Source organism: Lutra lutra, chromosome 3 (assembly GCF_902655055.1).
Source record: "Lutra lutra chromosome 3, mLutLut1.2, whole genome shotgun sequence".
Classification (NCBI taxonomy): Eukaryota; Metazoa; Chordata; class Mammalia; order Carnivora; family Mustelidae; genus Lutra; species Lutra lutra.
The window spans coordinates 3,575,445-3,601,299 of NC_062280.1; the positions used below are offsets into that span (position 1 = coordinate 3,575,445).

Below are 25,855 nucleotides of genomic sequence, written 5' to 3' on the forward strand. Positions count from 1 at the left end.
TGCCTTTTGAGCCACCCTGTCACACAGCTAACAATACAAAACGGAAAGTCACAGTCATTCGATTGTTAAAGATTATAATTTTAACTACCAGAAAAGAAAACTTTAGGTCTAGTTACAAATGATAGAAAGCTAACTTTAAGGAATAGTTAACATAAAAATATGAATGGACTGTTGACATTTTTAGTCACAAAAAAGAGGAATTGGAGGAAGTAAACCAATTAGAGAGAATGTTTGTTTTATATTTTTAACAAAACTAGAAACGTAGGGTCGCCTGGGGTCTCAGTTGATTAAATATCTCTGACTCGATCTCAGCTCAGGTCTTGGTCTCAGGATCCTGAGTTTAGCCCCACCTTGAGCTCCGCACTGGGGGTGATGCCTACTTAAAAAAACCAGAGACTTAGAATTTTTACTTCTTCTTCTTCTTTTTTTTTTTTATAATTTTAAGTGGGCTCCCACATCCTGTGTGGGGCTCAAACTCAGGACCCTGGGATCAAGAGTCACATGCTCCGCCAACTGAGCCAGCTAGGTGCCCCTGGAAACTTGGAATTTTTAAAAAGGCTAGTATGGTACGGCAGTGGCTAACATATTAGAGTATTTATATAATTTTTAAAAATACATCATAATATTTACTGATTTAATTATTAACAGTTAGGAACATGAAATACAGAAAACACCAACAGAAAATGCAATTTTTGAGGGGATCCCTGATGAATCAGCTCCTTACTACAACTTGGGGTGAGCGATAGTTATTTCTACAGTCTCAGTTTTAATACCAGAAGTTTCCCTAAGGTCTTGAAGGGCTCAGTCAACTTTTTTGATCTTTCGAAGCCTGAATTCAGTAACAGAGAATATATTAGGTTTGTGTTTTTGGTTTCTGGTAGGATGATGGAATACTAGAACGCTATTTCAGTTGATGTTGAAAGGTTATTTTCTGTGGTTGTGCAAAAGGTGGTACCTCTGAAATGTCAGTTAAAACACCTTACTAACAATCTGAAGCTCTCCCTACTAATTTAGGGTACGAATGCAAGAAAGAAAGGGCTACCTAAAAAGGGGTTTAAGAAGGTCTTCAAGGTCATTGAAGCTAGTGCTTTTCCAAAATTGAAGTTAATTTATTTAGGAAATCATTCTTTATATTTCACTTTTAGCTCCAGTTACATTGTGCCTTTCGGAAGCACTTAAATGCTAGCGAGAGAAGTCAGTCAGAGAAAGACAATTATCATATGATCTCCCTGATAGGAAGAAGTTGAGAGGCAATGTGGGGGGTTTGAGGGGTAGGAAAGGAATAAAGTAAACAAGATGGGATCCGGAGGGAGACAAACCAAAAGAGACTCTTAATCTCACAAAACAAACTGAAGGTTGGGGCCGGGGAGGGAGAAGGTGGTTGGGTTATGGACATTGGAGAGGGTATGTGCTGGAGTGCTGTGAAGTGTGTAAGCTTGATGATTCACAGACCTGTACCCCTGGGGCTAATAATACATTATATGTTAATAAAAATAAATAAAAATAAACAGATAATTTTTTTTTAAAAAGCACTTAGCAAAGAAATTGATCTGTTGATGATTCTTTAGGAAAAGGGAAGAAGATTGAAAACACATTGTTCCTATTATGCTCTCATTTTCAGTTGAGAGTTTAAAATAGGAGGCCTGGGTGTATTATAACCTTGTCTGTAGCAAAATTATTTGAGAATTAGACAATGTAAATTATAGGTAGAAATCCAGGGAGGGGGATGTTAGATACATGATTTATATCGTACACCATAACACATTCTAAATGGTTTAGTAGTTAAGTGGAAAAGATAAAGTTAAGTGGAAAAAGAAAAGTTAAGTGGAAAAGATAAAACTGTTATGCCAAATTACAGGAAACCATTCATGTTTTAGAGTGAGAAGGGAGTTTCTATGCATGGCACCCAAGACAAAAAACCGTAAGGCTAATAAAGTATGAAAAAGAAAAGCCACTGCATATGAAGAGTTAATGCTCTTAATGCATAAAGAATTCCTGAAGTCCCTAAGAAACCAAATAGTGCAGTAGAAGAAACAGGCAACTGCCATGAGTAAGCAAATTTTAAAATACTTTATAAGAAAAAGGTTGTTTTATAGTCAAAGGAATGTAAATTACAACCAAATGATACTGAAAATACATCGAATTGGTAAAGCTTTTAAAATAAAATAACCAGTATTGGTTGATTCTGGATAATGGATCTTCATGTAATTGTTGGTAGTGTTATGATTTGGAGCAGTTTTCTGGGAGAGTAATTTGGGGAAATCTATAAATCTTGTAAAATTCAGTATAGTCTGTGATTCTTTAGTCTTTATTCTTAGGAGTTTATTCCAAGAAAATAACTGAATATGTGTGCAAAGATACACAGTTAAGAACATTCTTTTCAGCTTACCTTGTAATACATGAAAAAGTTGGGGTAGTTTCATGTTCAGAGTGAGGTTGGTTTAAATAATATATTGCTCTTCCCTACAATGGAATATTGTATGTCTGGGTAGTAAAAATGACACCATAAAGAGTATTTACTCATTTATCAGCCAACAGGTACTTGTTGAGTAACCAGCCCATGCCAGATGCTGGTTTCTTAGCCAAGTTTCTGCCTAACAACATGATAGAAGTAAAAAATACAGCATACATAAGTGAAAAAAGGCAGTTACAAATCTATATTCACATACATGTTTGTACGTACACAGATATTAGAGTAATATACATTAAAATATTAATAGATGGGGGTGCTGGCTGACTCAGTTGGTCAAGCATCTGCCTTCAGTTCAGCTTTAGGTCCTAGGGTCTTGGGATCAAGTCCCATATTGGGCTCCCGACTCTGCAGGGAGCCTGCTTCTCCCTCTGCCTCTATTTCTCTGTGTGTCTCATGAATAAATAAATAAAATCTTAAAAAAAAAATATTAATAGATGGAAGGTTTGCACTCTGCATTGCCACCATTCTGCATTGCATTAATAGATGGAAGGCTGAATTTCTTCTGTTGCTTCTCTGTATTTTTGAAAATTTTAAATATAGAACATTTTTGTGAGCAGAATGGGATGCCCGGGTAGGAAGGAAGTAAATGCCTGTTTTTTTATGAAAGGAAAACAAAACTAATACTAAGAACAACCTTGTGCCAGGTGTGTCTCATTTTCTTTCTTGTTAGTCACTTGAGGTAGTTCCCGTTTTGATTATCCTATTTTTGCCTCTGAGAACGCTGAGGCTCTGAGAAGTTTTTAGACGCCCAGAGTCACACAGATGGTAAGTGATGCAGCAGGACTCACCTCAGGTCTGTCTGCCATTACTCTGTTTGCTGTCAGTCATGCCTGCAACGAGTATGTTTCTTGCTTTTTGAAAAAGTTTGATATACTGCTTGGCAATTCCCTACATCTATTTAAATTGGCAAAATTATGTGAAAAAACCTTTTCTAATTAAACAATGAACAGATTTTCAATTTGGATAACATCGCTATTTTAAGTTTCAATACAGTTGTTTTGTAAGTAGCAATTCTGTATTGATATTATTTAACATTTAGATAAAAGAGTGGAATTAGATTAATTTTAGAGATTTAGTGACTCCAAGACCTTGATTTTCCTTTATGGCCCTAATCTGTGATAACTCTGTTTTTTGACTAAGTAATTTGATAAATAATTTAACTCAAATCATCTAACTCTTATTCCTTCCTAAGAAGTTTCATATCAGTTCACACTGAAAAAAAAAAAAAAAAATACCCGTCAGACCGCATATAACTTTTAGTTAGGGAAATAGTATCAACAAGTCATGTCATATCCTTGGCTTTTCATAAAAATGAGATACAGAATTTTTTTTTTTACTTTATTTTGCTTATTTTCTTTAAATCCATGCCTAAACAAAAATTAAGCATATAAATACATAAAACCAGTGTGACTGTTGTGATTAATTTGAGTTCTGAGAGATGGTAGGTGATGTGATTTTCTTCTGAAATTAGGCCTTAGGACTGATAAAGACCCATCCTGATTTTTATAAACTATGATCTCATTATACAATGTGACATTTTTTATCCTTAAGTGAAATATTTTTTTTAATTGATGAAATACAGATGTTTATAATTTTTAAACTTTGTTTGGATACACAGCTCACTGTTAACGAAGCGGCTGCTCAGCTCTGTGTGAAGGATAATGCTCTGCTGACAAGAAGAGATGAACTGTTTGCCCTGGCCAGGCAGATTTCTCGAGAAGTCACCTACAAATATACCTACAGAACCACTAAGTAAGTGTCTAACTAATTGGCAGGCAATATATTTTTGCATTGCTTGGTAGAGGTAGAACTTACAGCATTACCCATTGATAGAATATAAGCATTTTTTTTTTAAAGTAGAAGTGTAATGTGACTGTGGTTCTATAAAATTAAAGAGTGAAGTGACTTTTCAAAACATTGCTAATGTGGTTTTGTTGTTTTGTTTAATTCTCCTTTTGTTTTTCTTTTGAAAGACAGTTCTGTAGCACTATAGCATTGTTCTGGTAGTGGTTTTAACATTCTTCTCACACAGATGCTTTGGTTTTGAGTGTGATGATGAGATTTAGTTAGTATGTATAGACTTACTTGTATACCCACTAACCGTGTGACCTTGTTGAACTCTTGGTAGAAGCCAAGTGGTTCCTTTGGCAAGGTGTTTGCAATCCAATGAGATTAGTTGAATGGATGAAGAGACTCCATTGGCCAGTACTTAAAGGAACATTGGAAGATGCCAGATTACATGGAATATGGACGTGTGTTGCAAATAAGAAGTGGAATATGGAATATTTGAAGTAAAAAACTTACATGTTGAAAAGCAGTGGTGGTTTTAAAATGTAATATAAACACGTCTTATTGTTCATCTCGTCTTCATTTAAATCCTAAATCTATTGACTTCCTCAATAGATGTCATTTTATTAGTTTCTTTTTCATCTTGTCGCACGTGGATTTCTAGTTCACCATGAGTTGTGTGTGCTGCTGCTTCTCTGAGGAGATGCAGATGACCTCCTGGCATTAGCGTAATTGAACGTGTGTTGAAAAACCACATCCTGAGCACTCTCCCTGGCCCTAATTAATCACAGTTTTGGGGGATGGAGTCTCAGAATCCAAATTTTCACAAGGGTCCGAGATTACTCTCATACCTGTTCACATTTGAAAAGCCACTGTTGAGGGATTTACTGTCATTATGGCCCCAAACTCGTAGCAGTTTCCTTTGCTATGCCTTCAGAGCCCACATAGACACAAAGTGAAGTTATTCAGACTAAGTGAACAGGCTATATATTCTTAGCAATATTGTAGAATTACAAGATTTTTTTAAGTTGGATAATTAAGAGCTGATTTAGTGATTTATTTTTTTCACTGTATTACACAAAATTTTCTGACTGCTTTATTTACATAATTTAATCAAGGTGATACATGTATATAATTTAAGATTTACTGTACATGGGGCTTGTACTGAAACTCACCAGTTTCCCTGCCCCCTTCTGGATACCACACCCAGAGGCAATTGCTTTCCACAATTTTTAGCTGTTTCTTGTCGTATTTCCATTTATGTACTTTTTAAGTTAAATATATAACACACTTGCATAATTTAGAAGCCAAAACTATGTGAATATGTAATATAAAAAGTTACACTCCCATTCTGGTCTCCTTTAACTTCTTCCTCTTCTCAATAGAAGTGGTTTTATTAGTTTCTTTTTCATCTTTCCAGTCTGTGTTAATGCACTTGCAAAGATATATATTTTCTCATTTTTACCAAAAAACAGTAGGTAGTATGTATCTGTATTATTCTGTATTTTGTTTTTAACATGTCTCGGCAATCTCGTTATGGTAGTATGTACACATCTTCTTCATTATTTTTTACAGCGCCATGGTATTGCATTGTGTGTATGTACTATGATTTTTTGAAAAGATTATTTGTTAAAGATTATTTATTTGCAAAAGAGAGAGAGCGCACACGTGCACGAGCAGGGGGTGGGGCAGAAGGAGAAGCAGACTCCCTGCTGTGCAGGGAGCCTGATGCTGGGCTCAGTTGCATGATCCCAGGACCATGACCTGAGCTAAAGGCAGACACTTAACCAACCGAGCCACCGCGGTGCCTCACCATGATTTATTTACCCAGACCCTACTGATGGATACTTGAGTTGTTTCTAGCCTGTTATCATTATAAATAGCATCATAATAAATAATGACATACATATTTTGTTGATTCTGAAATGTACTTTTCACATTTTAACATCTTTTACTTTGAAGGATAACTTATAATTGATGGCTTTTTACAGTTTACTCGGCAGTCTCATGTATCTGGAGGTACCTTTGGGATAGAGTCCCAGCAGAGGGATCTCTAGGTAGAGGGAAAATGCATCTGTAGTTTCACTAGATAGACAATAGATGCATTTTAATCTTACGTAGCCTTAAGCATTCATCTTAAATGGCCACTTTGGGCATTTTATCCTGAAGTGTTCCTGCTGATCCATAAGAAGATATCATGCAGTATAATCCTGCTTGATTTTTTTTTGCCTTTTGCATTATTTGATAATCATTACATATTTATTGAGTACTTTCTTTGTGGGGAAGTTTTTAGGTAGTGGCCTTTTAAAATGTATGATATAATTGTGTCTGCGTATTTCCCTGATGTTAATTTAGAAGTGATGAAAAGTCTTTTTTGTTATGTCTGTAATATGAATGTCTTATTTCTGGTGTAAGGGTTTCAGGGGTAGATGTTTTGGTGGAAGTTTATAGATTGAGATATCTTTAGAATAAAATTTGTTACCTTCTCAAGTTTTTCTCCCTCCCATTTTATTCAGGTCAAAATGCGGAGAAAGAGATGAATTATCCCCGAAGAGAATTAAGGTGGAGGTAAGATTATCCATTAAATTTTCTTATGCTAATAATGTTTACTAGTTCAAATTGAAAAAAAAGGGCGTTCCATAAACAAAAAATGTGAATGAATTGTAGAATCTTTAAGATACTATAGAATTTTGTTGCTTTGAAGTATCTGATTCGAACAAGAATATTGAAGAAATTCTTAGAAGGAAGCAACAATAATGAGATTGATTTCCAGTCAGTTTATCACAGGTTGATTTGTCAATAGGTGTTTCTTAGAGATTTAAAAACTCTACTCATTAAATGATTTTTTTAAATAATCTTATTTATATCATTAGTCATCTTACCAAGTACAAATTTAGAGAGGAGCTAAATGTTGTTTATATTAATGATCTGAGAGAAATAAATGACAATTTAGTATTTCCAAGTAATGGAGACTTTCCTATAATCCAGCCTCTTTTAGAGGATCATGGTTGAGGCTGTCCTTTTTTTTCTTTTTTCTTTTTTTTTAAGATTTATTTACTTGAGAGAGAGAGAGAATGAGAGGCGGAGGGAGGCAGATGGGGAGGGAGGCAAGTAGACTCCCCACTGAGCTAGGAGCCTGACGAAGGGCTCAGTCCCAGGACCCTGAGATCATGACCGGCACCAGAATCAAGAGTCTGGTGCTTTAACTGACCAAGCCACCCAGGAGCCCCGAGGTTGTCCTTCTGATTTTAGGTCTGCAAGAGGTAAGGTGGGAGTTGAGCAAGAAAAAATATATCCTTTTCTTAGGGCTGTCAGAACTATAGAATAGTTTCAAAACTACTGTTCCTTAATTTGAATTGAATATTTTTTTAAAGGCCGGTCTTCAGCAGAATAGAAATTTGAAGTCTAAGAGGTCCTTCCTTTTTTTCCTTGGGCAGGGGATGAGGGCCTGTACTCTGTTCGACATCAGTTAATTTCAAGTTAAAGCCAATCAGCTGTGTGAGATTACCCTAAATTCTTCTCATTATTTTAACTAAGCGTCTGTTTGTCTATAGTCTTTCAGTCACACCAAAGCTACAGTTACCTTTTTTCTTCTCTTAAAGATTTTATTTTTGAGAGAGAGTGTGTGTGCACGTGCACACGGGTTGGGGTGGGTGGGCAGAGGGTGAAGCAGACTCCCTCCTGAGAGGGAGTCCCACGAGGGACTCGATCCCAGGACCCTGGGTTCATGACCTGAGCCAAAGGTAGACGCTTAACCAGCTGAGCCACCCAGGGGCCCCCACAGTTATCTTTTAAACATGTATCCCTTTCTCACTTTCTCTCTTAAATCTTTCCATGGCTTTCTCCTGTGCCTAGAATAAAACCTGCACTCGTGGAGACATGTAAGACCCTACGTGATCTGACTCTATCTGCGTGTCTAACCTCATATGCTGCCACACTTCCCCATTCTTACTATGTCCCCGCGAAACGGACCCACTCTCCGGTGCTAGGACAGGCCGAGCTCATCTGCCTCAGCACTCGCTTGCTCCCCGGCGCAGACCGTTCTGCAGCTCTTCACGGGGCCTCAGCTCCCAGCCCAGCTGCCTCTGACTTCTTGCCTCCCTTTCTGAAAGGGCACCTTTACCTCAGTCGCATTTAGGCTCTTTCTCCTGCTTTGTTTTGTTGGTTTTCACAGCTCGCGCCGGCATCTGAAACTACGATGTATTTGTTTTGTTACCAGTCTGGCCATTGGGTGAGAATACAGCTCTTATCTGTCTGTCCACTGCTTTGTACTCGGATTTGATAATAGTGCCTCGCCCTTAGTAAGCACTTAATAAAATCAGAGAGGTGAGATAATGAGTGGCTATGGCTAAGCATCTTTGACTTCTTAAAAACTTTATCCTAAAGCAGTGGTTCTCAAAGAAGAGAAGAATTTTGTCCAAAAAAGGCCACACTTTTAAAAGTTGTGCTTGTATTTGTAATCACCGTCACTGTTAGCTCTTGAGTAGTGTTTAAGACCAGTTAGCCTCAGATACAATGCCCAAATAATGGCTGGAATTACCAAAAAGGCCATTAGAAGATAGTCTAACTCGTGATGACATGTTTTTATCCTGTTGTATCCCAAGGTAATGGACAAGAGAGGATCCCTGTAGATACAGTGACTCTACCACAGAACGGGAAATCCGGTGACTACAGAGACTGCGAAGAAGCATGTGCTGTCAGAGGAGTTAGAGGAAAGAAGGTTCAAAACCTGCCCAGGGGCCAGGAAGGGTAGTCAGCCGCTGGCTAGAAATGCTGTCTGCCTCTCTTTCTCACCGTTGGCCCTCCGTGTAATCCTGACTCAGGTTCTTCTTGCATTGAAGCCCTGGTTTCCTTTTTTGTCTGTGTTCAGAGATCACCGTTGTACATCTGTGATCATGAATCTCACGGGCTGTTTGAGCTGTCACTGTTTCTCGTTCAGCTGTATTAATGAGTCTTCTGACCTCCTCCTTGGTGGCCCTTATCTGAAATTTAAGTGGTGTTTTTTGTATCCAGCACAGGGTTTTGAGTTTCTTTTTAGTAGCTCAGAGTGTTGGGTTATAGCATTAGACATGACCTTCTGTTCCTTCAAATACATCCCACTAGAGCTACTGAACGATGGTTCTGTTTGGTTAGTTGACCGTTTTACTAACATTCCCAGAGCCACTTGAACAGTTCTGGACTTAGAATTAAGATAATCGGTGTTTCCTTCTTCTGGGAATAACAGTTCCAACCCTTCCTAAATAAGACAAGTGACTCATCAGCCCAGACCACTTTAAATGCTCTTATAGGCACTAAATTCTTGATTTTGTTTCCCAGAAATAAAGAGGGACCTAAGCTTTTTATCTGGGACGATAGTTTGCCTATTTTGCTGGCCTGTTTAAATTTCGTTTTTGCTTTGTTTTTTATTTTATTTTATTTATTTTATTTTATTTTATTTTTTAAGATTTTATATATTTGACAGAGAGAGATCACAAGTGGGCGGAGAGGCAGGCAGAGAGAGAGAGAGGAGGAGGAAGCAGGCTCCCTGCAGAGCAGAGAGCCCGATGTGGGACTCGATCCCAGGACCCCGAGATCATGACCTGAGCTGAAGGCAGAGGCTTAACCACTGAGCCACCCAGGTGCCCCTGCTTTGTTTTTTAAAAGCACTTCTGGATCGCAGGGCAACAGTCTCTCTCCCGAGAGTGTGTGTTTTATGCCTAGGTATACCGACACATGGATCCAGGGTAATCCTTTGCAAAACACACAGGTTTGGCACCAGTCCTTGTCTCTGTTCTCTTACGTACTCTAACTAAGATTCGAGATTCCAGTGCTACTCACTCGATTCCAGAAGCCGACACTGAGGGAGTTAGTGTTCTGTGGGCTGTACTCCCTTATGACATTTCATCGAGTATCAGTGCGCTGTTTATACCTGTTTTGTATGCGGCCACCAGTGACGGGAGACACGGTGTGAGCTGGGTTTTAGAAGAAAGGGTTTTCGAAGGTCAGTGTCGGGTGGAGGGGCATTATAGAGGTAGACTAGTGTGGGCAAAGAGGGAGTAAGAGAATACTATGCATGTTTAGAAGAACAGTGAGACCAGTTTGTAGAATTTATGACTGACACCAAGGACTTCATCAGTAAAACTGGAAAGATTTTAGAATTCTTTGAACATACTGTTTCTTATTTCATTTGAATTACTAATTTTCTATTAAAAGAAAATACTACAAAGATAAGCTTAGCACCTTATAAATTATAGCAGATTACTAGGCCCAAGTTAATGAGAATTTTTTCTTTCATTTTCATTTTTCTAAAATCCTTGACAATAACCAATTAGCATACATGCCAAATTGCTGACTTTTTTAATCTCAAAAAGATAATTTTTACAGTGTACAGAAAGAAATGTAATGTCCAGTAGATAAAATAGAAATGATATAAAAAATAGACACGTAAGGGAAGGAAACATTTTCTTGCATGGCTGTGTGTTAGGACACACTCACAAGACTAGCATTTTGTTCAAACTTGGGAAGGTGTTTTTTTGCCAAATGCTGTGATTTCCTGGTCTGTTCATGAAGTGTTGGGTATAGGTTTTAAAATCCTTGTCTGACTTTTTCCTCTTACTGTGTAGTGGGCTGTCCCGCTTTAAGGATAGCTAGCTGTTCCTTGATCGCTCTTGGTTCTGTGGCGGCTGTGTCCTACCACACAGCATCGCAGTGGGTGCTCAGCATAACCCCTTCCTGTAGGGAATGTCGGACATTAAGTAACAGAGATTTTGTACTCTATAATTTGAGAGTAATGAAGTAGACACAGAGGAAAAAGCCTGCTGGCTTAGGAAGGCTGTAGGGGAACCCACCGCCTGGAATGACGTCTCTAGGGAAGGCGCCCTTCAGCCCTGTGTGTCGGTGGGCGAGGTTTGAGAGTGGCTCTCCAGTCCGGACCGGATGAATGGCTTGTTGACCTAGAATACAGTCCTTTGTGTGGATCCACTTTCAGCTAAATGGAGACAAATTATGTTTGTGGTTTTTTTTTCCATCGGAGACCTCAGATCTAGCTCTGGGACACATGCAGAAAAACTTTTTTATTGACTCTATTAATGCCTGTCCCTGCTAGGCATTTGAAATTCATTATCACAAACCTTCTTGTTTATCTTTATATGGACACTTTAGGATTTCTGTTTATAGCCAAAGAGACACCCAGAGAGTCTCCGTGATTTGCTCAAGCTGCCGCATTTCTCTCTAGTGGCAGAGCCAGGCCTGCAGGCTACCTTCCCGCGTGCTGATGAGCATTTACACCGCACCTTCGGTGTGAGAAACACTATTGGCGTTACACCTTTGCTCCCGCTAGTGGGGTACGAAGGCCGAGTGTTTGTGGAAGTGTAGCCTTTAAAAGTGGGCGGTTACCATTTCTGTTTCAAGGAGGCATGTCCTAGCAATTGTTAAGTTTTGAGTAGGAAATGTAACAATGTAAATTACAAAATATATTTAAATATAAGGCATTGCCATATGACAAACTGATTATTTGGAATGAGGAGAAGCATGGTGTTGGGAATTAAACAGTAAATCAAGAAAAATTAGTTTGATTTTGTTCTATCATAACTATGACAGTATATTTCAGACAGGTTGACAATGAGTTAAAGATGAAACACTACCGCCCGAAGTCCCTGGCACTCGTGTCTTTTAAAAGTAATAATTAAAAGTGGATTCAGTGGACAGCCTTTCTTTTTCATTAAGAACATAACGTGTTACATGAACAAATCCTGTCATCCCCTCCCGTGTTTGTAGTAAGTAAGGTCTTGGAAGACAGAATATGTAAGAGAACCAGCCATGGGAGCTGACTGCAGGGGCTGGTGCCGTTCAGATCTCATCTGTAGCTTTTCTTCGCTCACCGAACTTGCTGGAGACCAGGCAGAGAGATGGGAGGGGACAGCATTCTTGATCCTGTGTGGGCTGGGAGTGCAAAGCAATCAGAGAAAGCTGGATGAAAGAAATGTAGTTTGTTAATAGAGACCAGAAAGTCAGAGAATTGGATCTTGAAAGACTTAGAGGAAACATCTGCGAGCAGTTCCAGCGGGGTAGGGGTGGGAGAGGGAGGCAGGGGGAGGGAAGAGGGTCAGAACATCCACCTACGAGTTTACTGAGGTTGTTGAAGGCAAGCTGGTCTAATTTGATGTAGACTCTTCCCCCTTTGGATCCGAAAACAAGAAGCATTACAATCTGCTATTCATATAGAAAGTGTGAGTAAAAGAGGAAAAAAAAAAAGGAAAATGCATGTGTGAGGCCTAGAACATCTGTGGAAACAAGCCGTTTTGAAGCTAAGCAGCGGCTGTAAAGCAGCCTGTGGTATTCAGGGGCGAGGTTGGGGAGGTGTGGGGGTGGACCCAGCGGCCTGAGAGTCCCGAGGTCACGAACAGCATCCCACCCCGGGTCTTGTTTTCTCCGTGCTCAGCAGTGAGGGAGCCTGTAATTAGTGGTGGTAGCCGTGACAGGAAGGTGACATGAAGACGACCTTGCAGATGAATGGCTCGTAGCGTGGTCCGGCTGCTGCCTGGGGAGAAAAGCTTGAGAGATGTGCCGCAGAAGTCCGGCACCAAACGTCTCGTGAAAGAGACCAGGTTCTGGGGAATGTTCTCTCTCTTCTCTCTAAGCCACGTATTTTGGGTCCCTGCAGACGTAGGTCGGGGAGTGACGGTACTGAGCCTTGTGGTTTGCCCGTAGGGAATAGTCAGAGACGGTGCGAGCGAATCAGAGTGACTCACACCCAGGCTCTCGAGATTGCTGCTTGCTTGGTAAGGTGTACGTTGCTAACTACATGTCTTTGCCTCTCTCCATCAATGAAGGAGCAGTGTCTGTTTCCCAGAAACAGCCACATGCAGTTTGCAGTCCCCCTTCCAGCTTTGTCGCATTCTCCTGGTTAATTATTCTGACAGTGGAGCCACCACGTGTTTGTGTAGCAACGGGCGCTTTTCCGAGAGTTGCCGTTTGCATTACTGCATTTAACCCCCATGACTCTCCATTGGGTGGATATAGCAGGTGGTATAATTTCCACTTAAAAATTGGGAACACTGGAAATCATGAGGTTAACTTCCCTGCCTGGGGTCACACATCGAATTCTTAGCACAAGAAGACTAGATCGCTCGCTCTTCTGTAAGGTCCTTTAGAAACAGCGCGGGAGTCCTGGAGGTTCTGGCCTGGGCATGCCCTGCGCAGGCCTTCCTGAAAAGCTCGAACTATACATTGTCTCCCGCACGTTCAGACAGAGCTTTCAGAAACACAGATCAGTTTGTTTCTTCCCCAAGACCTTCAGTGGCTTCTCTTGAATTTAAGATAAAATCGACAATTCTTAACATGGCTTACGAGGTCTCACAGAACTTGGGCCTGCGTGTCCAGCTTCTCTCACCGTTGCCTCTTTCTCAGTGTATTTCCCCTGGTAGCCGTAGTTCTCCAGCTTCTGAGGGATGCCGTCCCATTCTTCCACCTCTAGGCTTCTATACACGCTGCTCTCTCCCTGGAGAATTCTCTTCTCTCACGTCGCAGCCGAGTGTCATGCCCTCTCAGAAGGCTTCCCGGATGCTGGCCTCCACTCTGCTCTGGATCTCTTCGTCCTTGTCTTCCTCTAGACTACTTGTCAGGAGGCAGGAGTCATCGAATCCCCAGCATTGAGTACAGAATCTAGAACCTGTTGGGCAAACGAGAAATTTTTGATGAGTGAATAAACAATTATTTCCAGATTTCTGTTGTTCTTTCCACTAAAACCATTCCCTACCAATGTGTTCAATATTTTCTTGCTGGTTTTAGTGTTAAATACCCAAGATATCTTATACTATGTAAGTGATCTCTAAGATGTTTATACTGTGTAAATTTCCCCCAAATTTATCTTAGTTCCCTGTACCATAGACATGCAGTAAGTCACTTGTAGCCTGCTGTCTGTTCTACTGTGATTACTCCGGGAGCTTGAAAAGGGAACTTAATAAATACCAGTAGCAGACCTTTAATTGGGTGATATCTATGTGCCAAGCACTGTGCTAAGAGTTCTTGATGAGTTTTTGTTCCTTAAAACGGTTCTGCAGTTAGCTGAGTAGACACACAAAGAAGAAACAGTCTGTCCAGTATCGCAGCCAGTCGGTAGTAGGAGGGGTTTTGAACTCCGTGTAGATCGCGGAGGTAGGCCGGTTCAGCCGGGAGAATGAGCGCTGTGAGAGCTGTGCCTGCGTTTACTGCCGTGCGCCTTAAAAATGCCGAACAGGAATAGAGGCTTCGAAGCCACTGTCTGAGCCGTGACATGAGAGGAGCCTGTGGGCATCTGTGCTGGGGATTAAATTAGGTGGACACACGTGAAATGCACAACGCAGTGGGGAACTGGGGGCACGTGGTCGTCACCTGGAAAATGATAGCTTCTCGTTTCCCAGATCTTCTCCCAGTCTCCCCTGTTGAACTCACTGACCTGACAGATGAGTGCTCTTCACTTGAAGGAGAGACTGCTAAGAGAAAGCTAGATTTAGGTCTGAATAAGTTCTTAGAGAAAAATCGAATGACGAAGCACGTGTACTTTTCGCTTAGATTTAAATTGCATCCATTTGTATAACGTTCATTCTAGCTCAGTTAACGATTATATGCCATACGTCCCTCTGAGTCCTCGGTCTGGGGGGCCTTGAAAGGTAGCTATTTTCAGTGTTTTAAAAATACTGATTGGGGGCACTTAGGAGGCTTGGTTGGTTGGGTGTCTGCCTTTGGTTGGGGTTGTGATTCCAGGGTCCTGGGATCCCCGAGTTGGGCTCTTTGCTCAGCAGGGGGTCTCCTCCTCCGCCCCTCCTCCTGCTTGCTTGAGTTCTCTTTCTTTCTCTCTCTCTCTCTCTCTCTCTCAAATAAATGCTGATTGTATGTTGACCCATCATAAAGCCACATGAGACTATCTGGAGATGTCAGATTTATTTGCCTTTGACTCTATTTCATGTCTTTGAATTTAAAAATGGCAAATTACTTAAGAAATGAATTTTGGTAGATGAAATTTTTGAAAACATGAGAGTCACCGTAGAGAAATAAGACCCTGATGGGGAAAAACTTCTGAATCCGTATCCCTTACTTCAGATACAATATTGTGTTATTATTACATCTCTTCTAGGTTATTATAAGAACTTTGGTTTTTAATAATTTATCCTTTGCTACAAATACATAGTTCATGAAACTAGGGGAGAAATATTTTGGAGGTCATGACCATTTCTGTGAGGAATGCTTCAGTAGTTTATAGTAAATTTACTAAAATCACGCTGTTGTCATGTTTGTGGATATAAATTTCATGTAAAGCAGTAAATGAGCAAAAACCACTAAACAACCTGAAAAAAGTAGTAGATGGATTGGCCTTTCATAATAAAAAGTTCAGTGAAAGTCATTTAAGTTGATGTGCTGTGCAGGAGGAGAGCACCTCGAGTAAGCTGTTTCATGGAGGAGTTTAGTGTGTGTTGACACACTTACGTGGCAGTGATTACGTGCTAAGTGACCACATCCTCACAACTCACAACAACCCTCACAGAGAGGTGCTCTTACCTGTATTTTTCGTGAAAATATTTAGGAATAATTAGGAAACTAACGTTCTGAAAGGTTGAGTTATTTCTCTGGTGTTCCGTAGCTGGTAAGTGGTAGAATTGGAACATGAGTGCAGGCCTTTTTTATTTCTTCTCCTCCTCCTTCTTCTTTGAAGATTGATTTATTTTAGAGAGAGTGTGAGAGCAAGCAGTGGGGTGACAGGGAGAGAGAGAGACCTGAAGCACATTCCCTACTGAGCAGGGAGCCTGACTTGGGGCTCCATCCCAGGACCCCGAGATCACAACCTGAGCCGAAATCAGAGTCGGCTGCTTACCGAACTGTGCCCCTCAGGAGCCTCCAGTGCGGGTTGTTCTAATTCAGATCCCCGTTTCCTGTCATGTGAGATGCTGAAGGAGAAATGACCACTCGGCATGGAAGAATTCTTCAGAAATTCGGATTGGGGTTATTGGGGAGCACTTTGAAGACCATTCACATTGTACATAGAACAGAATAAATTCTTGATGGGTTAGAGAGATTTTAGAAACAAAGCAAACAAGTAAAGCTTCAGAAAAACTAGAGGGTAGATTTGAGTATTTGTCAAATCTCTAAAGCAGAATGCCTTTCTGAAGCTTACAGTTATAGAAGAATTTTCAAAATAAAAGTGTATACAGCTACAGTGTATAACATTTAAAAAATTTTGAATATCAATACAAAAATATGAATTGGCAAAAATTAAGAAAACAACAAGACCCAGTGCTGGTGAGGAAAACTTAGAGTCTGTTAGCCAGTAAAGGCCTTTGGGGGAAGTAGTGAATGAAAAATGTCCATCCCTTTGCAGTAATTGGACTAGGAATCTACTGTACTGGGCAACCTAAGCTATGGAAAGGGCTGTTCCTGTGAAAATACTTTTGCAGTGTTTTTCAAGCTAAAAATAAGAATCTAAATGGTCCGATGTAAAAATAGTGATTATTACTAGTTGAGCCACTAGGTGAAATGCTATGTGAAACGTTACACAGTCACTCCTATTGATGCTCATGAAGTCTGCATTCCAGTGTAGATGTGTAATTCTTACTGTCTTTTTCGTTTGTATTTTTAGTGAAGTTACAATGTAGAAATAAGGTAATTGTACCATAAAAGACTGAAAGGAAGTATTATACATTAAAATCTTAATCATGGTTACTTGGGCAGTAGGATCAAAGTGTTTGGTTGTCGTTGTTCTGTTTTCTGAGTTGTTGGTATTTTATTTACAAATTCTAAAAAGGACTGAATTTTTGACCCATAGGATGGATTTCCAGATTTCCAGGACTCTGTGCAAACGCTTTTCCAGCAGGCCAAAGCGAAGAGCGAAGAGCTTGCTGCCCTTGGTTCACAGGTAATGCAAACCACCAGTAAACGTTTCATAATAATACCTGTAGATTGAAAAACAAACGGGTGCTTCAGCTAGCTTCAGTTTTAAGCCTCTGAGGATTGGATTTATTTCTGGTTGTTTCTGAAAAGTTAACTGATGCACAGCTGTGTCAACAAGAGAGCAGTGACAACATAGTTTGATTGGGTTATGAGCAGAATCTGATACAGTGATATTTACTCTTTGTAGTTTTGTAGGAAGAAACACAGAGTCTCTACCTAGAGGTAGAGGAATTTGATACCAGGAAGAAAGCCATGTTGATTATGGCTGTGTGTTATAGAACTTTGAAATAAAACAGGACTAGTTCTCAAGAAAACATTAATCATCAGCATGGTAGTTATTTTTAAGTCATTTTGATTCATGGATGAGAAAAAATTCTTGCCTTAATATGTATCTTCGGGTGCTTTTGCTTTTGTTCATCATTGTATCCTTAAATTAACATTTTTAAAAATCATCTCTGCAAATACCACCTTTTAGAAAATACTATAAGTTTTATTCCTGTCGATCTTCTGCCTGGCAACTGCTCTTGGTCAAAGTCAGTAGTGCCAAGTTTTGTTTTTTTTAATTAAGAGAATGAAAAATACACTTCCTCTTTAGAAATCTTACTGAAATTTTCCCAGTTAATTAGTAATAAGTTCAAATGAATTAAAGTTAAAGCTCCTTTTGATCTGGTTTATGTGCATTCAGAAAAATAGTATAAGCTTTTATCCTGTTCTGTGAGTTAATATTTTTTATTTATTGATTTTTACTATCGTGAATCAGGATTTTTTTTGAACTAATTCTGTACAGCGGCTTCCTTGTACTACCCTTCTGTATGGCACAGCAGTGAGTCCTATCTGCATTTTGACTATTAACTTCCTTGGCAGAATATCACAAATGTACTGCTTTGAAGATCACATATAAGTAATTTAAAGCAGTACGTAAAGAAGGAACTTAAAAAACACATGGCAGAGATAAATTTCTATTTACTTGTGTATTTTTTTAAAAGATTTTTTTTATTTATTTGACAGGAGATCACAAGTAGGCAGAGAGGCAGGCAGAGAAGGGTGGGGGGAAGCAGGCTCCCTGCTGAGCAGAGAGCCGATGTGGGACTCGATCCCAGGACCCTGAGATCATGTACCTGAGCTGAAGGCAGAGGCTTAACCCGCTAAGCCACCCAGGCACCCTTTACTTGTGTATTTTAAAGTTGTCTTTTTATGATTGGTTGGGAAATACTGCAGTTTCATTCCATGGTGAAGGGGAGAGTCTCATTGGCACTGATGTTTTTCCTGCATAATTTGCATTGTTTAATTTCGGTGGGAGGGGTGTTTGTCTTGTCCTTCTAGACAGCCATTTTACACCTTTTCTCCCCCAACATGCTGTCATCATATCAGAGTATGCGTAGTGCCAGATCCTAAAATAAGAATGGCAAGATCTCATCCTGTGTGTTAGAAGCAGTTTCTAGCAGATGTTGCTGTTGCTCTGAGGTTCCTTTTTTAAAAAATATTTTAAAGGACTCAGTACTTCGGGAAACAAAGCTAAGGTTATTTTGCCTTTGAGCTGAAATATGGAATTCTCTTTAAAGGACAAGCAGGAAGGTTTTTCTTTTTCCCCCTCTTGCACAGAATCCAACATTTTATGTTTTAACATGATGATATAGACATCTAAGCATATTTATGGAACATGTATACCACATGAAGTGTGAACTAATTTAATGAATACTAAATATATTTGCTGGAGTCTGAAATTGGCATCTTTAAAGCATTAAAAAAAAATGTAGACTGTTTTAGTTCCTGATTTTATTTTTGCTTTACTTACTAGCAGCCTGAAAAGGTGATGGCAAAGCAGATGGAGTTCCTTTGCACCCCAGCTGGCTATGAGAGACTGCAGCACGCCGAGCATAGGCTCCCGGCGGGGCTCTACAGGCAGGCCTCTGAGGAGCACAGCCCGAACGGCGCAGCTTCTGACACCTCGGATGGGCAAGGTGGGTCTTAGATGACCTGTGCTCGGCGAGCTGGGGGCTGTGTGCACTGTAGAGAGCAGCAGAAGTCGGCTTGTTTTTAAATCCTGGTATTTTAGACCGATTATGTTCTTTCCCCATGAAGTTTCCCCATAAAACTTCATCTTCAAATTGTCTCTTTTTCACAAAAGGATTCATTCTGCTGATTTAACTAACAAAAGTTTTGGGCTTGTTTTGTTTGTATGTTTGTTTTTTTACCTTATTATCCCTAAACTAGCTGACCCGTGCAGTTGACCCGTATTTTGTACGGGGTGAATGGGAATGGGAATGGGACATGTAAACAGTAAAGATCCTTTTCCCCAAAGAACCCGATGCCATGGGAGACATTTATCAGTTTTTAAAAGCTCACAGCTTCATATTTTCTTGGACTTCAAAAACAAATTTGTCTATGAAATTTATAACATCCGGTTTCTAAGAGGATATGGTAACTGCTTCTCAAGCACTGGGACAGGAGTACGGAGATGTGTAGAGGTAGTAGAAGAATGGAGAGACTTGAAGTTTTGTGTTCTTCAGGCTTTAGATTGGCCACGATCTCTATGAAACTATTTGGTGTGGTGCGTTAGCAATGGTTCTCTTAAACTCCTAAGTTTAGAGAGCTGTGATTTATGAATATTTTTATCAATTTGAAATTTTTTTTTTCATTTTTGTTGCATGGACACACGAAGGAAATCTCATGTCGTTGTCATGCACTCATAGTATCTTCTGGCGTGCCAGACGCGCTTCTGGGCACCATGGGTGCATCGGTGGCGTTAAGTCCCTGCTGGCTCGCAGCTCACTCTCCAGTGGAGGCAGATGTACAGTACATGACACAGAGTTTCAGATAGTGATGTGTGTTTGAAGAAAAACAGTAATTTTGTAGGACCTTCTTGTTTTACATATTGCTGTACTTTTCTAGTGAGTGGCTACCATTGTAAAAAAAAAATTAGATTTCTAAGTGAGAATATTATCTTAACAAGCATTCTCCGCCTGGAGAGTAAAATATGTCAGCAGACCAGAGTGCTGGAGGAGAAGAGTATTCTTCCTTTTAAAAGATGTTACAGAAACCGCTGAGTTGAGGTCTTGTTTAACCTCTCCAATCATCCTTGACAGTTAAGACTTAAGAGTTTAAGAAGCAAAAGCAAAATTAATGAGAGACTGAATGATCGTAATTGGTGGAGCCAGGATAATGACACGTGGGGTGGCACTCTGCTAAGCGTGTGGGCCTAGGTGTATGACAGAAGGTGATGTGGCTTTTACGCATTTTTACCTTGTCTGTGCTACTTTTGTCTTCTTGGGTTTGCCACGGGTTCCGCTGTTCAGTAATGGGCAGTTGTCGGAGCCATCTCTGTTTCTCTAGCACTTGTTACATTATGTGTTAATGACACGTCTTGGTAAACTGTGCGCTGGTAAGAAAATGCCTTACAGAGGGGATGTACTCTATGACAGAGCTGGAGTGCTTACTGGAAATCTCAGTCTTTTGTTTGGTTCATGTTTTACTCTGAAAAATGTCCTGGCAGAATTGTAAACCTTGCAACTAGCATGAGTTGCCATTTCCTTCCTAAACTATTATTTAAAATATTTCTCAGCTATTATTTAAATTCTTCAGTGCCTGTTGGCTTTCCTTATTCCTTTCCTAAGTAGTGTTCAGGGAATTCATGAAAATGTATTTTTGGGGCACCTGGGTGGCTCAGTCATTAAGCATCTGCCTTTGGCCCAGGTCATGATCCCAGGGTCCTGCGATCGAGCCCCGCATCAGGCTCCCTGCTTGGCGGGAAGGCTGCTTCTCCCTCTCCCACTCCCCCTGCTTGTGTTCTCTCTCTTGCTGTGTCTCTTTCTGTCAAATAAATAAAATCTTCCAAAAAAATATGTTTTTAAGACAAACCATAGTATGTTTTTAATATATTCATACTTTTTTTTTCCCCTTTTCCTTTAGGAGAAAGACCTTTGAATCTTCGAATGCCTAATTTACAGAACAGACAACCCCATCATTTTGTGGTGGATGGAGAGCTGAGTAGACTTTACTCCAGTGAGGCAAAGTCCCAATCAGGTAAGAATATGGGATGTGATTAGAGAGAGTGACACTTGAATAAGACATTGTTAAATTCTGTTTTCCTACCTTCCACTATCTCCACTCCTCTCCCCCATTCCCAGCCAATAAAAAGGGTCATTACTGTTACCAGTTTTTCTCCCTTTGGAAATAATAGATTGCCATAATAATGGCCACTTATTTTTAGAACATGGTATTCCAAAGAATTGACAGGGAAAAACTCATGAAGGATGATACTATTTTGATTAACTGTTATACAGAATTTTAAACCTGATAATACCTGGCTGATTTGAGTTATGTAATTGCCTTTTTCCAGCCTTTTATACTGTGAAATCAATGGATTACATGTTTACTTGCAAACTAAGGAAACCTTGTAAACCAAAATCTAAACTTTCCTTGCAGGTGCATTTCGGGGATGGTATTTATTGTTTAGAATTACACTGAACTCCATCACAGGATAAGCTGTTCCATATTATAGTTAGGTGCTTGACTCTTTTCCCCACGAAAAAGTGAGTTAGACAAAGTATTAGAGAGCAGCCTTGTTTGAAAGTACCTGGTACCCTACCATCTTGGAGGTAAAGTAGCGTCAGGAGTCACTTGAATGCTGTTGCTTCATCTGTGAAACAGACATCATTTCTGCTGCGTAGAGTAGGTGAGAGTATTAAACAGGGTAGCATGTACGAATCGCCTCGCTGATAGGAATCCTGTAAATGGTAGCTACTATTTCTAGACTCTTGCTAATTTTAAAATCTACTTTTGCATAGAGCAAATTCATAAATTGAGCTGCCTAATTTCATTTGAGCTGTTAGTTTTGGTTACACGTCTAGAATCCTTTTCAAAGGGTGCGTGTGTGTGTACACGCGTGTGTGGATATGTATCTTCCAGCATTAGTCCTTCGCATAGATACTACATTTTCTTGTCGTTTGTAGTGTCCTCATGAGGTTGAAGTAACTACACATGCATAACTCCAAGGAACGGGTCCTTAAACGGGAGTGGCCTTCATTCTTTGATCTTGTTTCTCCCACCCTCCTGTTTTGTGGCCAGAACTTTTCATAAGGTTCCATGTTTAAATATGGAAGATGTTTTCTGTCTTTTTCACTGATAGTAATTAACTATTTTACTAGTAACTTTTTTTGTAGATGCATGACCAGTTTTTTTTTACATGTTTTTTTAATGTTGAACTAACCATCAAAGAAAAATACGGTCTGTATGCATTTTTGCGCCTTTTATGATTTAACTCTCATGCCACCCTATATAGATAACTGTCCCCATTTTATAGAATAAGAAAGATACTAAGGTCTAGAGAGGTATGTGAGTTGCCTGGAGATGTACACAGCTAGTAACTGGCAGAGATGGAATTTAAATCCAGAATCCAAGCTCTTTTTTTTTGTCGGGGGGAGGGGGATTTTATTTATTTATTTGACAGAGAGAGACATAACAAGATAGGGAACACAAACAGGGGGAGTGGGAAAGGGAGAGGGAGAAGCAGGCTTCCCGTTGACCAGAAAGCCCGATGTGGGGCTCCACCCCAAGACCCTGGGATCATGACCTGAGCCAAAGGCATCAGCTTAACAACTGAGCCACCCAGGCGCCCCCAGAATCCAAGCTTTTAATTGCAACTCTGTAAATATAAAATTTCTGTATGGAATTGCAGAATTATGAAGAGTTGAAACTGTTTGCTGTGGAGATTGGGGGTTGGTTTCATAAATTGGAATTTGTTTTTTGTGATCCATGGATTTAAAGTATCAACACACTTTGTGTTTCCATTTTTATGCAGAGAGTCTTGGGATTTTAAAAGACTACCCTCACTCAGCTTTCACGTTAGAAAAGAAAGTCATCAAAACAGAGCCTGAAGATTCAAGATAGCTGTGATTCTCCCACTGTTCTCTGGAAATGGCAGTTGAAGGATAATGCTCCGTCATAGAACACGCCTTAATAACCAGCGTTGCCTCATTCACTCAAACAGACTTCATAGCCAAAGCCTAAGGACTGATTCGGAGTCTGCGGAAACCAGGAAGGGAACACGGCAGCCACAAAGGAGAAAATTGAGAGAATGTTGCAGTCTGTAACAGAAATACTGATCCATTCACATTCCTGTGTAAGTCGTTTTATGTGGAAAAGCTTACAAATTAATATTGTAAGCATTCATTATTTAAGAATGTACAATGTATTTGTGTAATTTATAGAAGTAAAATCTAGATGTGGAGACATGTTTGGTCCAGTAAATGTGGATACAGTTTATTTTACTTGAAATTTCACTATTTTAAGTGTGTTTAGCATAAATATTATTATAGGTTAGAGTTTAGAATCTTTGCAGTCATAAAGAAAGTTTAAGCGATGTAGTTATTGGCAAGGTTGCAATGGTTTTGGAAAAATGGAAAGCAAATGCTTAATTCAAACCAAGGAAAATATTGTGGATTTAATATTTGATAAAACCAACTTTGTTTAACAGGAAATGTGTCACTTTTGGAAGTAAAATGTCACTTTTGCTGGCTCAGACCCACTTACGCAATTAATAAATACTAAAGTAAAGTTTAAAAGATGAGCAAGAGAGTAGAAAATCTCTCTTACGTGGTTGATTCGAATTGTAGTATATCATTCTCTCATCATAAAAATAGGAAGCTGGTCCTTGGACAGAGAACTTGAAACAAGTGAACTGATGTGTAAAAGCCGTGACTTAAACATTGTTGTTGATGAATGTGTTGAATAGATTAAGTCTTAGTAAGTTAACCCCAAATGTGATAAGGATGGTGACTGTCAGAAAGGCTATAATATAAAATAGAGTCAGCACCAGTGTATGTCTACCAGTTCTTGATGTCCTCGGTGGAGTCAGAGAAAGTAGGCGTCTCGCCCTTGGGGAATGTCTTCCCACCCAGACCGTCCCAAGTGTGGACAATTGTTACATCCACATTTGCAGGCATAATTCTGTGGAGGTTTAGTTGACACCTGGATTCATTATTTATTTTACAGTTTTGTGTACCTTTCATATTTGCATAGGCAGTTTTTCTTTAAATTCATTTTAGCTTGAAAATCTCTTAAATTCCCCTATTTAATAAGTGGGCTGTGTGCATATTTAGGGGGGTGCTTCAATGTTGATAATGTCCTTGCATACTTACGAGAAGTTCACATTGGAACCCATAGTTTAAACAAAATACCATTTCTACCAATTTACATTTTTTCTGTTGGTTTAAGAGAAGACATTTGACAGCTTTACCTACTTCCTCCAGATTCATCTAAACCCAGATATTGATGAGAACAGCATCCTGAGTTGGGATACATACTACATATGTAGTGTTTTTTGTTTGTTTTTAGTTCTGCTCTAAGTCCTAACTGTGTACAAAATACTAAGTCATAATCCGTTATACTGGAGCTCATCGGCCACACATTAGATGAAATGTCTGGACTGTAGTCTCTGATCACTGTCACATGTATAATTGCTTTTTCATTCTGATTTGTAGAATAGCTTTATAGTAGAAACACCAGTAAACAACTTTTATACTGTTGAAAGGCTCTTTTCCCTTAAGTGTTTTAATTGTACCATAGTGTTTTGCCCACTGAAGAAGCTTTTTATGGACCTTGCAACTTTGTTGCTAGCTTGAGATTGATTATTGTGGTTGTTTTGTTCACTGTGTATAGAAATAGTTTGAGTACGATCTAAATAGATTGTTCAGTTTTTAATATTAGCCATAGAACTGGTTAGTATCTCAGTAGTTTCATGAAACGTTTCCTGTATTCTAATCTATTTTGAGAAATTTTGTGGGTTTTTTTTTAATTGTGTCTTACAGTTCAAGTTTGTAGATTTTAATAAGCAACAATTTTTAAAGATGCAGTGACCTTCCAGTTAATACTTACCTGTCTTTCATGGCCCCACAAACTGCATCTTTAAATCCATAAGTAAGTTTCCTTAAGTATCACACTTTCCTGGTCTTTCAAGCTTAATGATAAGGGGGAAGCACAAGAAAAATTTCAGTAGAATACAGTTTTTATTTTGTAAACACTAATGTATTAAATTTGCTATACATTGAAGCAAATAATATATATTTTTATTTGAATTGTATATATGAATTGGATGTTATAACTAGTTGATTTTTTCATTGTGTTCGAGGTATTTTCACTGAACAAGGTCAATTGGTTACCTCAGTATTACAGCCGATATAGTCCAAGGGACCGTTTCTCCCCAAGTCTGCGTTGTACTTGATCACGTGACGTCTGCGTTCCTGTGACTCTTACATCTGTTGGTGAGGTGGGACGAGTGCACTTGCTTCCTGTGGCAATAAAGATTTCTGTGCCTCACACACGTATGTGTATATAACTTCCTGCAAAGCACTTTTCACAGTAGGTGATGTGAGCCTCGCCTGCCTCCCCTCTCCCGAGTATTTGGTCTGGGCTCAGGTGTGAGGGGCCGGGCCAGGACTTATGTCTTACGTCAAGACAAAGTATTATTACCAGCAACCTTTGTTTCTAGAACGTTTTTTGGCATATAGGTGCTCAGTTGACTGGTCTGTCGAGGAACGGGTTTGGTTTATGTTGTTCTCACTTACGAGAGGTTTACAGAGACACCATAAAAGCTATCCATCCTATCTAACCAACTAAATTAACAAAAGGAACACTAGCATTTAACATATTTAATATATTAATATTTGTAAAGTGCTAATGTGATGTGGCCTCGGT

General features: G+C 39.5%; 1 protein-coding gene across 5 annotated transcripts in view; it reads left to right on the forward strand.

Annotated features, from left to right (window-relative positions):
• The window catches only part of NAB1 (NGFI-A binding protein 1), a 44,684-nt gene extending 19,205 nt beyond the window's left edge, over window positions 1-25,479 (forward strand). For 4 of the 5 annotated variants that reach the window (XM_047720613.1, XM_047720614.1, XM_047720616.1 and 1 more), the window contains 6 exons: window positions 4,092-4,225; window positions 6,778-6,829; window positions 17,037-17,126; window positions 18,960-19,122; window positions 21,071-21,184; window positions 22,962-25,479. In XM_047720613.1, the coding sequence (XP_047576569.1) occupies window positions 4,092-4,225; window positions 6,778-6,829; window positions 17,037-17,126; window positions 18,960-19,122; window positions 21,071-21,184; window positions 22,962-23,050 (642 nt within the window). In that variant the 3' untranslated portion in view covers window positions 23,051-25,479. The remainder of the gene's footprint in view (window positions 1-4,091; window positions 4,226-6,777; window positions 6,830-17,036; window positions 17,127-18,959; window positions 19,123-21,070; window positions 21,185-22,961) is intronic. The other variant, XM_047720612.1, reaches the window with a different exon arrangement.
• The last annotated feature ends 376 nt before the right edge of the window (window positions 25,480-25,855 follow it).